At 40.0% G+C, this 15,571-nt stretch overlaps 2 protein-coding genes across 2 annotated transcripts in view; one reads left to right on the top strand and one right to left on the bottom strand.

The window, feature by feature from the left end:
* Positions 1–6,694, bottom strand: part of F8 (coagulation factor VIII) — a 219,291-nt gene extending 212,597 nt beyond the window's left edge. Inside the window, 1 exon segment of the mRNA XM_033201915.1 lies at positions 6,025–6,694. Coding sequence (XP_033057806.1) covers positions 6,025–6,167 — 143 coding nt within the window. The 5' untranslated portion in view covers positions 6,168–6,694.
* Positions 6,695–8,574: 1,880 nt separating this feature from the next.
* Positions 8,575–15,571, top strand: part of FUNDC2 (FUN14 domain containing 2) — a 34,908-nt gene continuing 27,911 nt past the window's right edge. The window contains 3 exon segments of the mRNA XM_033201917.1: positions 8,575–8,852; positions 14,890–14,928; positions 14,931–15,039. Coding sequence (XP_033057808.1) covers positions 8,720–8,852; positions 14,890–14,928; positions 14,931–15,039 — 281 coding nt within the window. The 5' untranslated portion in view covers positions 8,575–8,719.

The following is a 15,571-nucleotide window of genomic DNA, read 5'->3' as shown; positions in this document are numbered from 1 at the left end:
AAAGGACAAAAGATTTGAATAGACACTTCCAAGAAGATATAGGAGTGGCTAATTAGCACATGCAACATCTTTAGTCATCAGAGATATGCAAATTAAAAGTATAACCAGGCATGGTGGCTCAAGCCTGTGATCCCAGCACTTTGGGAGGCTGAGGCGGGTGGATCACTTGAGGCGAGGAGTTTGAGACCAGCTTGGCCAACATGGCAAAACTCCGTCTTTACTAAAAATACAAAAATTAGCTGGGCGTGGTGGCGTGTGACCATAGGCCTAGCTACTCAGGAGGCTGAGGCAGGAGAATTGCTTGAGCTTAGGAGGCAGATGTTGAGCTGAGATTGCGTCACTGCACTCCAGCCTGTGTGATGGGATGAGACTCCATCTCAAAAAAAAGTATAGTGAGACACCACTATGCAGTCATTAAGTACTGGCAACATCAAATGTCGTCCAGGATATATTGCAACTGGAACTCTCATGCATTGAAGGTGGAAGTATAAAATGGAACGTTCAAGAAATCTGTCTGGCAGTTTCTTTTAAAGTTAAACATGCACTTACCATCAATTCCACTCTTAGATATTTAACTAAGATAAATGAAAATAGATGTTCACACAAAACAGGTGGAACACTGTTGACAGCAGGTTTATTTGTATTTGCCCCTAACTGGAAATAACCCCAATTGTGATATAATCCCATAATGGAGCAGTAATCAGCAATAAAAAGGATAGAAATACTTTATACAACAACCTGCATGAATTTCCAAATCATGATGCCGAAGAAAAAAAGCCATAGAAGAATGCATACTGTATGATTCCACTGATGTAAAATTCTAGAACATGTGAAAACAAATCGGTAATTTTCAGATAGCAGTTTATTGCCTGAGGCCAGGTCAGTGGGAGAGACTCATTAAAAAGTTGCAGGAGGGTTGATGTAAATGTTTGTTGATTAGGGTGGTGGTTATGCAAGTGTATGCATTTGTCAAAACTCATCAAACTGCACATTTAAAACTGATGTGCTGCATTGTATGTAAACTATACCTGTGGCAGGTAAAAATTTGGCCCACATCACCTTTGCTCCTTGGTGTGATGACCAAAAATACATTATGTGGCAAACTAAGACTTTGAAGATGGAATTAAGGGTGCTGATCAGCTGACCTTGAGATGGGGAGAGTAATCTGAATTATCCAGGTCAGCCCAGTTTAATCACATGGGTCCTTAAAAGTAAAAGAGAGAGGCAAAAAAGGCCAGAGATATGCATGGAAAATTGAAGTCAGAGCAATTCCAAGCATGAGAGAGTGTTGATGCACCATTGCTGGTTTCCACTACATGGAATAGTTTGCTGAGGATGGGGCCTAGGAACCTAAATTTTAATAAGCTTCTCGAGTGATTCATGAACTAGTTTGAGAACTAGTGCCTTCATGAACTTCAGCTTTGGGATGAACTTTAAGTTGGGGTCCAGTTAATGTATATGAGAGATATTGCTTTTTTTTTTTTTTTGAAATGGAGTCTCACTGTGTTGCCCAGGCTGGAGTGCAATGGTGTGATCTTAACTCACTGCAACCTCTGCCTCCCGGGTTCAAGTGATTCTCCTGCCTCAGCCTCCTGAGTAGCTGGGATTACAGGCGAGCACCACCATACCCAGCTAATTTTTTTTTTTTGGTAGAGATGGGGTTTCGCCATGTTGGCTAGGCTGGTGTCGAACTCCCGACCTCAGGTGATCTGCCTGCCTCGGCCTCCCAAAGTGCTGGGATTACAGGCGTGAGCCACCATACCTGGCCAATTGCTTATTTATATCTCCAAGCTCCACGGATCAGAAAATACTTTTCCTGAAAAGTTATCCAGCAGAGGTCAGATCATGTTGAAAGGACAAGTCTCTGGAATGTTAATAAAAGTATATGGAGCTAGCGTAGTTGAACTGTTCACTTTTTGCATAAGAAATCTCACTGTTCATGTTTTCCCATCGGACAAAATAAAACACACTGAGGAGTTATATATATTAATGTGTGAACAGTGCATAGCTACATGCCAATAAAGCAGCACAGTTAATGAATCAATAGCTTTTTTTCCTGCTCAGTGAAAATAAAAATGCTTTATACCAACTAGAAAAAAAAAATAAATCCAAAAGCTCATTCTTCGAAAAGAGCACCACCAGCAACAAAATAGACAAATCACTGGCAAACTTATTCAAGGAGAAAAGATAAATAGCAAAGATAGAGGAATTTAGGAATAAGAAAGGGCACATAACTACAGATAATGTGGAGTAAAAGAATCATGAGTGAGTGCTACATGCAACACTGTCGCAACAAAATTGAAAAAATAAATAAAGTTACTTCCTATTTATTAGAAGTTGAAACTTGAATTGACTGATTATCATAGAAGAGCCTGGAGGGGTGATTAAAGACACTGCAAATGTCAGTAGGACCAAACGGATTCGTAAGTGAGTCTCGCTTAACTTTTAGACAATGGATAATTCTAATGTTACTTAAGCTATTCTAAGCAATATAAAAAGATGGAGTACTCATCAATTCATTTGATAAAGCCAACAAAACTTTGTTTACTATATTAGTAGGTTGAGCAGTAAAAATCCACTAATAATAGTAAAAAAAGAAAAAAGTTATAGATCAATCCCACATTCAAGGGCACACAGTGTCTAAAGAAATAGTAGCACATAGAACCCACTAATAATCAAATTACATGAATAGCAGATTTTACTCCAAGAATGTAAGTGTATTTAGTGTCAGGACATCTATTAACATAATTTATCAACATATCAAAGAAGACAATTCAGATGATACCAGCTACTGAAAAGTTATTTATGATAAACATTTTGTGGCAAATGAGAATAGAAGTAACAAGCACCATTTGCAAAAACCAAAACAGCAAATGTTACTCTAAATAGCAAAATACAAAAATTATTTCAAGTAAACATAGAGTAGAAGGAATGTTCACTTTCATTGTTATTATTTAACATTTTCTCCTGTTTTTAATAATTCAATAAGATAAGAAAATGAAATAACTGGCTATAAACATTGGAAATGAGCTAAAATCTGTCTCATTTAACTGATGATATGATTCAATATTCATAGAGACTTTCGGCTAAAATTACTAGAATTAATAGGCGAATTTGGTAAGGTAGCTAGATTTAAGATGAATATACAACGGCTGGGTGCAGTGGCTCAAACCTGTAATACTAGCTGTTTGGGAGGCTGAGGTGGGCAGATTGCTTGAGCTCAGGAGTTGAAAACCAGCCTGGGTAACATGGCAAAAACCCATCTCTAAAGAATATACAAAAATTTTCCGGGCATGGTGGCCTGCTCCCGTAGTCCCAGCTACTTGAGGGGCTGAGACAGGAGAATTGCTTGAATCCAGGAGGTCAAGGCTGCAGTGAGGTGAGATCACCCCACTGCACTCCAGCCTGGGTGACAAAATGAGACCCTGCCTCAAAAGAAAACGCTGAATAAACACAAACCAATAGCTTATCTCTATTCTGGTACTAAGCACTCATAAATGGAAATAGGAGAAAACTATCTTATTAACAATAGCATCACACTTATAAAATACATAGAGATAAATGTAATAAGAAAAATATTTAAATTTATTATATTAATAAAAAATTAAGGTATGAGTTTAATGAAATTTCAGTTAGAATCACAACAGGGCTTGGATCTTTTTAATTTGAAAAATATCTTAACAGTTTTATGTGGAAGAATAAAGTGTCTAAGAATAGCTAAGAAAGGTACAAAAAGAATAGTGAAGATTGCTTTCACCCACCAGTTATCAGAAGATATCATAGCTCACTGTAATCAAATCACTATGGTATTGGCATAGCAAGATAATACTAGATTAGTGAAACAGCCTGATGAATCCAGAAACATATGCTAATATATATGAGAACTTATATATGAATGTGTTGATTCACATCAGTGGCAAAAGGTGCCATCATAATAGGCTATTGATCTGGATGGAAATAAAACTAGACAAATCCCTCTCTCATGCCATATGACAAAAGTAATTAGCAGATAATTGAAGCAATGCATATAAAAAGCAAAACAGTAAATATCTTGCAAGAAAATCTGGGAGACTACACGTACAAACTTGAGGTGTGGGAAACATTTTTAACCAACCTTGCCAACTCTGAAGACATGAAAGAAAAGGTATTTCTGCTTATAAAAATTAAAAACTGTTTTGGTAAAAGTTATAACAAAGTCAACAGATAAACAATAGATCTTGGGGGAAACTGCAATATACATGACAAAGAGTTAATACTTGTAATAATAAAAGGGTTCTCATAATTTTTTTTTAAATGAAAGAGTCCAAAGAATAATGGGCAAAGCATATGACTAATTAAATCCCCCAAATAAATTCAATAGCCAACAAGCATTTAAAAAGATGCTCAAGTTATTAGAAATAAAAATAACACAATGAAAGTAATGATGCAATATCACTCCACACCTGTAAAATTGGCAAATTTTAAAACAGGACAAAACTTATCACTATGTGAGTGCAGAGAGAAGGCCATTTTCATACTTCGATGGTAGAAATGTGTGAAAAGTTCTGGCTTCTTTGGAAATTAAAACTTAGAAGGAAACATTCCCTTCGTTCCATTAATATTCCTCTTGCAAATTAGTTCAACAGAAGTAAAAGCACCAGTATGCAATGATATAGGATATAGTAGCCAAAAACTGGAATAAAGTGAACGTAGATACAGCCATACCATAGAATCTTATATAGCCAATAAATATAATGAATTAAGGCTATGCCAATTGACTTAGAGTTCTAGTAGGTGTTAATGAGTGAGAAATGTGTGTATAATGTCCTAATTTTATAAAACAAATAGTGTCCAAGAAAACCTTTGTCTGTGTGTATGTGTATGTGAATATATACGATCATACTGGAGAGAAGGGGACTGATGTGGAAAGAGGGTGGGGAGCCAAAGAGAAAGAACCAAAAAGACTATAAAGTATGTACAATATGACCACATTTAATGTTTACATAGCCACTATTTATGTATTATATTTAAATCTTTATAATACACATTTAAAGAAGACAAAACAATATAAAATAAATGATTTCAACATTCAACTCAATAAGCAAAAATTGAACAACAAATGAACCAAAGGAAATTAGAAGGAAGGATGAATTAATGAAAGTGGAAGCAGAAACTGATGCAACACAAAGAAAAAAGAGATTTGATAAATCAAACCAAAAGAAAATTCTTGACAAGACCAATAAAATCAAGAAAACTCCTGGAAATATTATTTTTAAAAGAGAGAAGAGAACATATACAACATAAGGAATGAAAAAGGAAATATAACTACAGACACAGAACAGTTTAACAAAAGTTACATATGAGAGACTCGTATGTAACTTGATACTAATACATTATCAAATCTAGGGATAGTAGATTTCTTTCTATGAAAATATAGGCCAAAATATAGACAAAAATATACCAATATTTACTGAAGAAGAGGTAGAAAAATCTGAATCAACTGATGACCATAGACAATATTGATAGTTATTTAGTATTCTCCCTAAATGCACCAGAAACCCCCAAACATGAAAAGCTTCTGAACTCATGGCTCATATTATCCTTACACCCAAAGTAGAAAAGTTATTTAAAAAACACACATCGCATGTACACACAAGAGAACCAGACATGAAACTCGTGTGTGATATGGATTAGATTTCATTGCCTTCTCTCTATGGAAGCTTGGGCAGGCGGAGGGTAGTTTTGTCTTTGTCCCTTCAACCTCCCTCTACTCCAGTCTCTAGATTCTGAAGGAGCAGCATGTGACAAAGAGGAGCAATGGACAAAACAGAACAAAATATCAGCAAATAGGTCAGACCTATGAAAAGAACTGGCAATTAGCATTTGTACTAATAACACAGATGTGAGCATAACTTACTCAGAAATGTTTCTTTGGGGCCCAGGTAGCATCACAACCATCCTAACCCGATGTCGGCACCTTCTCCAAGCAGACTTACACCCCCACAGTCCTGGCCCCTGATCAGACCCCACAGAACATGCCTTTACCTTGTGTCCACAGGTAGCTCACCGAGGTCACTTTGCATATAGTCCCATGACAGTTCCACTGCACCCAAGTAGTACCTTCTGGTGGCACTAAAGCAGAATCGCAAAAGGCACAGAAAGAAGCAGGTGGAGAGCTCTATTTGCATGACTTATTGCCACAAATGTTCAACTGAAGAAGCAAAAGGTTAATTCTTCTTTAAAATATCTTTAGCTCCCAGGAGGGGAAAAAAGTAAAATTTCTGATTTAATGAAAAGTGCCAATTTCTTTGCAGAGCATTTTAAGGAACTTTACCCGCTGGATGTGCTTAGCACTAAGCAGTAACCGACAGGATTGCTTCCTTTTCATCAGTGGGAAGCAGCCACAGGAAGAACTGAAGTAGGAAAAGGGAGGCTGCTAAACTTAACCCATTCACTTCTGAGAGCAGTAGGGGCATGAGAAGGCTGCTTTAATCAGAACTTTTAAGGAAAGGAGGAGAGGGATGGATAAGTCAAAGTGAACAGAAGCTTTAATTTGTGCTCCTATTCCTAGCCTACTACAACCCTCTTCCTGATTGGCAGCAGCAAGAGAAGTTCTGGATGTTGTCGAAGATTCTAGAATCACTTGCACTAGCAAGAGTAACCAGCAACCTGTTAGTCGCTCTGCTTCTGCACTTGCCCCTCACACTGCTGCCAGTGTGAGGAATTTATAGTTTTTAAAAGTATAGTTTTACATAAAACATGAGGTTAGGCAACTATTGTTTTAAAAACTATAATTTATAGTTATAATTTAAAACTATAAAGCAAATCCTACCACTCCTCTTCTCAGAATCCTCCAGTGGCTTCTGACCTCCATCAGGGTAAAACCCTACATCTTTACCACATGGTTGGCATGCCCTTTCTCCTGACCTCTGTAGTCTCATCTCACTCTGGTCATACTGGTCTCCTTACTCTTCCCTAAAATACCAAGCACACTCATGCCCCTGGACCTCAATACTTGCTATTTCTTTTCCCTCAGATTTCCACGTAGTTCCTCTCCCACAAGTCCTTCGCATTTCAGCTCAAATCTTGCCTGCTGAATGAGGTTTAAATATGCAACACCACATTTATGTTGTAAGCTGTTTACCCTACCTGCATTACTGATATTTTTCTCAATAGCACTCATAACCACCTGGCATTTATGCACTTATTTGTCTTGTTTTTAACCTAACACTTTTCCAGGTTGTTTACATTTGCCCAGGTATAGAATATATCTCTTTACACCAGAATGTAGCCATGGTGAGCTCAGGTTAATGTGTATTAGGGAGAGTGAGGTCTCCTGCAGGGGCCTCAAAGTGTAAGAGCTTATGAGAAGAAACTTGATCAGGGTTGCTATAAAATGTTATCATTGAGCTCAGTTCTGCACAAACAAGAATGTGTTCAGGAGCAATTGCTATACTGTTGACTGGTTTGGAAACAGGCGGCAGGAAGCCCCTTTGATAAACACTCCTCTCCAATAGGTACAAGGATGCAGAGATGACAGCTGACACTATATGCCGGGAACTATTCTAGGTGCTTTTAAATACAGGTACTATTCTTACCTTCATTTTATGGGTGATGAAACTGAAGCACGGAGAGGTTAGGCAACTTCCCCATGGTCACACAGCTTGTGAGTGGTAGCATTCAAACCCATGTACTCTGGCTCCAGAAGTCATGCTCCTAACCACTATGCTATACTTCTATGCCTCAGAAATGAAGAAAACCCAGTTCCCAATCCTCTGGGAGTAACAGTGCAATGGAGGAGACAGAAAAGTAGACAGTTACAGTACAGGGTGATAAATTCTCTGCCAGGTGCTACATAGGCTATCTGATTTAATCCTCATGACAACAGGGCAATGTGGATACAGATAAAGTAACTGAGGTACAGCGAGGTTAAATGGCTTGCCTACAGCCACACAACTACCGATTTATTTTTACTCAACTCCTATGGTGCTACAAAATCCTATATTAAGCAGTATAATTGAAAAGAAAAAACAATAGCACAGTGATTATAAAGAAAATAGCTTGATTGTGTCACTCCTAAAGTGGTGGATCAGATGTCAATGTTTATTATCATTCACTAATTACATTTATGAATAATTTTTAAAAGTAAAGGAAAAGACTGGCTGTTTTAACTAACATAATAGAAACTGTTGCTGAATTTTCTGTTGAAGATATATTTTGAAGTCAGTTTTATTAAGTATAACTCACATGTAAAATTCAAAATAAAAATTAAATATATAAATAAAATGTGTCTTCCTCCACTAAAAGAGTAGGGCACATCGCAGGAGCCGATAAATATTTGTTCAATGTTTACATGAGCAAACACGGTCACTCAGCCGTCTTTATTTTCAGTGAGTCATGGGTAAAATATTCTTCACCAGGCGAGGATTGAGTCGCAGTCGCGTCAGGAACTCGCCTCCAGGTACTTAGCGAGCGAGCCCCGACGGCCGCGGTTGGTGGAGGGGTGAAAATGGGGGAGAGTTGGGGGTAGTTTGGGGAGACTGAGGTGGGGAGTAGGGGGAGAACGAGGGAGGGAGCCTCACCCCGGGAAGCTTTCTGCGCACGCGCATCTCGGTGCATCTGTTGGGCGGGGTTGCCGGGCCTGTGACACCGCCCGCTGAGCTCTGTGATGTAGCCGCTTGCGGAGACTGGAAGCAGCCGCGGCGCGCCCGGCCCGCCGTCTTCCGCTGCCGCCGTGGGAATGGAAACATCTGCCCCACGTGCCGGAAGCCAAGTGGTGGCGACAACTGAGCGCCACTCCGCGGCCTGCCGCGCAGATCCTCTGCGTATGTCCTCGCGAGACGAGCTCACCGAAATGGCCGCGTCCACTCAAGGTAAGGGCGGGCGCGCGCGCGGCCGGCGCCGCGGGGAGCCGCCTTCCTGGGCTCCGGAAGGGGAAGGGCTCCGCGCCCGCCAGTCCCGAACGAGCTCCCCGGGGAGCCAAAGCGGCGCGGGGACGGGGAGGGCGCTGGGGGCTCGCCCCTGGCCCCTCCGCTCCCAGGGTGCGGCCAAGGTCACGCGCGTGTCTAGGGCCTAACCATCCCGGTGTGTCGTCTCCAGTGGAGCTCACCCAGCCTTCCGGCGCCGCCCCCGGCAGCTGAAGCACGGAAACCTTCTGTCCCTGTTCTCGGAAGCGGTCTCGCTTCTTTGTCCCTTTGGACGTTCATCTCAAATGCCTCGTGGCGTCGTTCTGTGTACAAGGCACCTCCCCAATTGCTTTATTGTTGGTTTTGAAAAACTAGCACATATGGGATGGTACTTAAGAATAGCCTTCTGTTTAGTCGGCATAGTCAAAGATTCCGTGTAATTCGCAGTGGAGCACGTCTTTAAGTTATACTTCTTACCCTATTTTGAATGCTTAGGTTGTATTTAATTTAGTACTGACTCACAGGAACCCATTGCTAAACAGAGCCATGATCGAAAACTCAATTATATAAAAGTAAAATTACATAAAGTATGTTAAAAACAAAGGCAGTGAAAATACTAAAAACTCATCACTTTTATTATTTACCGTGTTTTATTGTTACTTTGCTTTTGGGGTTATTTATACATCTATTGTATCTCTGTGGAGGAGATACTATACTATGGAGCTCTACTGTGCATCTCTTCCCAACTCTGGGTTCAGTGGTGTCACAATTCAGTAATGTCACGCTCACGATGAATGAATACACAATGGAAATTGGCTACACTACAAATCAGCCCTTGCCTAAAGCCGACTGTTAAACATTTTACCAGCACCCCGCTAAATTTTAGATGACTCTGGGAAGGTGGAATGTGCAATGTGATAATTATGTATTTACCTGCAGAGCAGACTTCTCTTACTGACTTTAAACGTATAGGTCGATCAGGTATTTGCACCTAGGAAATTGTTGTGAGAAATTTTGAGGTTAAGATGAATTTTAATTGTTATCACAGTGATGATCACATAATACTGTGATCATTGATTTTGTGGGCTCATAAACGTGGCTAGTGGCTGACTTTTGTCTCTCATAGTGCTTAGCAGTGTTTGACCAATAACTGACCAAATATCTCTCATTTAATCCACCTTCCCCCCTACTCTCTTTTTTAGGGACTAGATCTGTCATTCAGGCTACAGCGCAGTGGCACAATCATAGCTCACTGCAGCCACAAACTCCTGGGCTCAAGCGATCCTCCCACCTCAGCCTCTAATTCCCTCTTTTGACTGGAGCCACCTGTTGATCTAAGGGGCTTGGTCAAATTACATTAAAACAAAACTGTAATGTTTTGCTGTTACATTAGAAAAATAAATTATTTAACTACTTGTGAGGCCATGGAGTACCCAGGTACTCAAACATCCATATTTTGTCTGCTAAATGGGCATCTGTGATGTATCCTGAATGAATTCTTGAATGTTTTGTGTATAGTTTAAGGTAGAGGTTGAGAGTAGTTTTTTTTTTAAAAAAAGCAAAAACAAATATATAGTAGTTCTAACATCACTTGTTGTTTCCTTCATTGAATTACCTTGGTGCTGTGTTATTAAAAATCAATGACTATATGTGTGTATCTATTTCTGGATTCTCGATTCTCTTCCATTGCTATATTTGGGTATCCTTGGCTCAGTTTGACAGTATTGAATGTCATCGCTTTATAAGTCTTGAAATTAAGGTAGTTGTATATTATACTGTAGCTTTATAATAAGCCTTGAAATTCCTTGAACCCTCCTCTTTCCCCTGCCCGCCCCCGCCCCCAGGATTATTCTGGCCGTTTGTGGCAGTTTGTGTTTTCCTGATTGCAGCAATATTTACGATTCCTCGTGGTCTTTTTCCTAGTGACTTTGACACTCCTCCCACCCAGGGGTAGGGTCTGTATTCCCTCTCCTGAAGCTGGATGGGAGCTTGTGACTGACTGCCTGTTCCTACAGAATGTAGTGGAAGTAATACTGCATTTGCTCTCTCCCTTTCTTGGGACTTTCACCTCCTGAACTCTGCTCCTATGCTGTGAGGAAGCCTAGACTGATTCACAAAGAGTAGCTGCCTGTCTATCTGAATGAGCGTAGAGTCTTCAGACCCAGCCTGTAAATCTTCTGGCTAAAGCCTCAGACATCATGAAACAAACACAAACCACAGTGCCGTGACTGAATTCCTGATAGAATCTGAGAGCATAATATATGATTGTTTTGCTTCATGAAGTTTTGGAGTAATGGGTTGTACAGCCGAAGTAACTGGAACACAGCTGGGTTTTTTTGTATCTTCATATGAATTTTAGAACCAGTTTGTCAATTACATAAAACTTACTTTTTTGTTGGGTGCGGTGGCTCACGCCTATAATCCCAGCACTTTGGGAGGCCGAGGCAGGTGTATCACCTGAGGTCGGGAGTTCCAGACCAGCCTAACCAACATGGAGAAACCCCGTCTCTACTGAAAATACAAAAAATTAGCTGGGCGTAGTAGTGGTGCATGCCTGTAATCCCAGCTACTTGGGAGGCTGAGGCAGGAGAATCACTCGAACCTGGGAGGAGGAGGTTGCGGTGAGCTGAGATTGCGCCATTGCACTCCAGCCAGGGCAAAAAGAGCAAAACTCCGTCTCAGAAACAAAACACAAAAAAAAAGAAAAAAACTTACTTTTTAATTGGGATTGTATTGAATATATAGATCAATATATGGAGAGAATGAACATCTTAAAAATACTGAGTCTTGCAAAACATAAACATAGTATATCCCTGTTATTTTAGGTCATCTTCAATTTCTTTGCAGTGTTTTGTAGTTTACAGTGAAGAGGTCTTGTGCATCTTTCATTGAATTTATTCCAACATAATTTTTGCAATTAAAATTATTTTGTTTTCCAGTTCATCATTTCTAATACATAAAAATTCAAATGACTTTTTAGTATTGGTCTTATAATCTGTGACCTTGCTTCTGGTACCTTTTTGTAGATTTTTCTGGGTTTTCTATATACACAGTTATATTATCTGCCAATGAAGACAGAATTATTATTGTACCTCCTTTCTAATCTCTTTGACTTTTATTTCTTTTCTTCTGTTGTACTGGCTAGGAACTCCAGTACAGTGCTGGGCGAGGTGGCTCACACCTATAATCCCAGCACTTTGGGAGGCTGAGGAGGGAGGATCACTTGGGGCCAGGAGTTCCAGACCAGCTTAGGCGACAAAGTGAGACCTCCTGTATACAAAAAAAAAAAAAATCAGTTGGCCACAGTGGTGCACAGCGGTAGTCCAGCTACTGGGGAGGCTGAGGTGGGAGGATTGCTTGAGCCCAAAAGTTTGAAGTTACAGTAATCTGTGATAGTGCCACTGCACTCCGATGTGGGTGATAGAGTGACACCCTGTCTCAAAACAAAACAAAACAAAAAGCAGTTGAATAAATTTTAGGGAAAGGAAAGTGTTCCATATTTCACCATTAAGTATGATGTTAGTTGTATATTTTTCATAGATGTCCTATATCAATTGAAGAAATTCCCTTCTGTTCCTGTTTTCTACTTTTTATTCTGATTTTTTTCTTTGATTTTGAAGTATAAAATTTCTGTAATTATTATTTTGTACAGTAAGTATGCATTTAGATTTATCCAGCTATTTACCCATTCCAGTGTCTGTCATTCCTTTCTGCATTTCCAGACTTCCATGTGGCATCATTTGTTGTCGGCCTGAATAACTTTAGTGTACCTCTTTGAATGTTACTTCTATCCCATCTTTTCAAATCTTCTGGAACTCCGATTACATATATGTTTAATCTTTTGAGCAGTTTTCGAACATTGTTATTTGCTTACTTCAGCATCTTGATCGTCACTGTTCTGTTTCTGTTCCTTTTTTTTTTTTTTTGAGGCTGAGTCTCGCTGTGTCACCCAGGCTGGAGTGCAGTGGTGTGATCTTGGCTCACTACAACCTTCGCTACCTGCGTTCAAGTGATTTTCCTGTCTCAGCCTCCCGGGTAGCTGGGACTACAGGCGCGTGCCACCACGCCCAGCTAATTTTTGTATTTTTAGTAGAAACAGGGTTTCACCATGTTGGCCAGGCTGGTCTTGAACTCCTGACTTCAAGTGATCTGCCCCCTGGGCTTTCCAAAGTGCGGGGATACAGGTGTGAGCCACCATGCCTGGCCTGCTTCTATTTCGTTTATTTAAACAAATTTTGTTTCCTTTGTCTGGCTTTGCCTTTGCATGGGTAGTAGTAATTTTCTATTGTTTATTGTATTATGTGTGAAAAGATTGTACAGACTCCATGCCAGATGAAGTTGATCATTTGAGGTCAATTTTACAGTAAACAGCTTTGAATAGTACATTGCTGCCATTTCATATCAGACATTTCTTAGTGCAGTGTTTCCAGGGAAACAGGGCTGGGTATAGTAGGGGAGCCTGACATTATCTTCCCACAGAGAAAGGGATTGACATTTTGTTAATTCTTTCTCCATGCTTGGGCAAATCACTTAACTTTGGAACCTTCATTTCATTTTTTTTTTTTTTTTCTGACACAGAGTTTCACTCTTGTTGCCCAGGCTGGGGTGAAATGGCGCAATCTCACCTCACTGCAACCTCTGCCTCCCCGGTTCCAGTGATTCTCCTGCCTCAGCCTCCCGAATAGCTGTGATGACAGGCGTGTGCCACCACGCCCAGCTAATTTTTGTAGTTTTAGTAGAGACAGGTTTTCGCAGTGTTGGCCAGGCTGGTCTTGAACTCCTGACCTCGGGGGATCTGCCCACCTCGGCCTCCCAAGGTGCTGGGATTACAGGCGTGAGCCACTGTGTCCGGTGCCTTTTTTTTTTTTTTTTTTTTTTTTTTTGAGGTGGAGTCTCATTCTTGTTGCCCAAGCTAGAGTGCAATAGTGTGATCTTGGCTCACCACAACCTCCACCCCTCAGGTTCAAGAGATTCTCCTGCCTCAGCCTCCCGTAGCTAGGATTACAGGCATGTGCCACCACCTCCGGCAAATTATGTATTTTTAGTAGAGGTGGGGTTTCTCCATGTTGGTCAGACTGGTCTTGAACTCCTGACCAGTCAGGCGATCTGTCTGCCTCCAGCCTCCCAAAGTGCTGGGATTACAGGCGTGAGCCACCGTGCCTGGCTTTCATTTCTTAATTATAAAATTGAGTTAATAAGTAGTACTTATTCTGTGGATTTAATTAGATATACATGATTAATGTTTAGCACATTGCCTAGTAAATAGTAAGAGCTCAATTAAACATTACATCTTATCTTCATTATCACTGGAGATCCACGTAGTACTTAGAAAATTTGTGGATTACTGAATAGCATTGAGTTACTCCTGAAGAGAAGGGGCAAATCTGTTTCATTTGGGATGCATTACTGGCAGTTTTTTGTAGGTCTTCTTGGATTGATTTATTTATTTGAGATGGAGTCTTGCTCTGTTGCCCAGACTGGAGTGTAGCGGCGCTATCTCGGCTCACTGCAACCTTTGCTTCCTGGGTTCAAGCAATTCTTGTGCATCAGCCTCCCAAGTAGCTGGGATTACAGGCACCCGCCACCATGCCTGGCTAATTTTTGTATTTTTAGTAGAGATGGTATTTCGCCATTTTGGCCAGACAGTTTTCGAACTCCAGACCACAGGTGATTCGCCCACCTCGGCCTCCCAAAGCGCAGGGATTACAGGCGTGAGCCACCATTCCCAGCCTTTTTTGTTATTTTTAAATTTGAGAGGACAAACTAGAAGACTAATTCTAGATTTTCTAGGTTTTTCCCTCTAATATAGACATTAGTATTTGCTGATTTTAGTCTGATTTTCCAAAATTGTAACTCAGCATAAATTTACTATTTAAAATAGAATATTTGGAGGTTTCGTGTTATATCTATCTCTGTTTCTTTAAATATATTTTATCTAGTTAGGTATGGTAGTGATTTCTTATAAAAGTAAATATTTTCTTATTTAACATATTATTTCTTGTAGGAAACTTTGAGGGAAATTTTGAATCACTGGACCTTGCGGAATTGCTAAGAAGCAGCCATGGTGGCGTAAGCTATTCGGGCAGGAATCTGGACCTTCAGCAGAAAAATATAGCGTGGCAACCCAGCTGTTCATTGGAGGTGTCACTGGATGGTAAGTGATGTGAAAGATGTCCATTGTCTTTTGTGCATGATTTAGTATTGCAGTTATAGGTACCATAATCTCCTTTAACCAGTGAAAACACATTGGCTTTTGTGAAATTGGTCACTTAATGTGTAGCGTGTGTCTAAACATCATCTTAAAGTGCCATTTAATGGTTACACATAATGATTGTTTGCTATATGCCAGGTTCTGTTTGAAGCATTTACATAGATATCTCATTTCCTTCTCATAACTCTGGAATTAGTACTGTTATTTTCTATCCTCATTTTATAGAAACTGAGGCTCAGAAAGGTTAGTTTGCCCAAGGTCACATAGCTGGTAACTGGTAGAATAAAGAGCTAACTACTTATTAGCTATGTCAGATGATAACTTAATATGATACAGCTTATGGTTTCATTTGTAATAAATTCAAAAAATGTTAATAGCAAATTTCATAGGTGAATATTGAATCCATTAATCTCATAGACTCTTTACATTTGAAAAATTTTATAGCACCATATAGCAAATATAGAACAGTGCATAT

This window comes from Trachypithecus francoisi, unplaced genomic scaffold, assembly GCF_009764315.1.
Source record: "Trachypithecus francoisi isolate TF-2019V2 unplaced genomic scaffold, Tfra_2.0 Lachesis_group6, whole genome shotgun sequence".
NCBI classification, from domain to species: domain Eukaryota; kingdom Metazoa; phylum Chordata; class Mammalia; order Primates; family Cercopithecidae; genus Trachypithecus; species Trachypithecus francoisi.
This window is presented reverse-complemented; position numbering and strand designations above follow the sequence as displayed.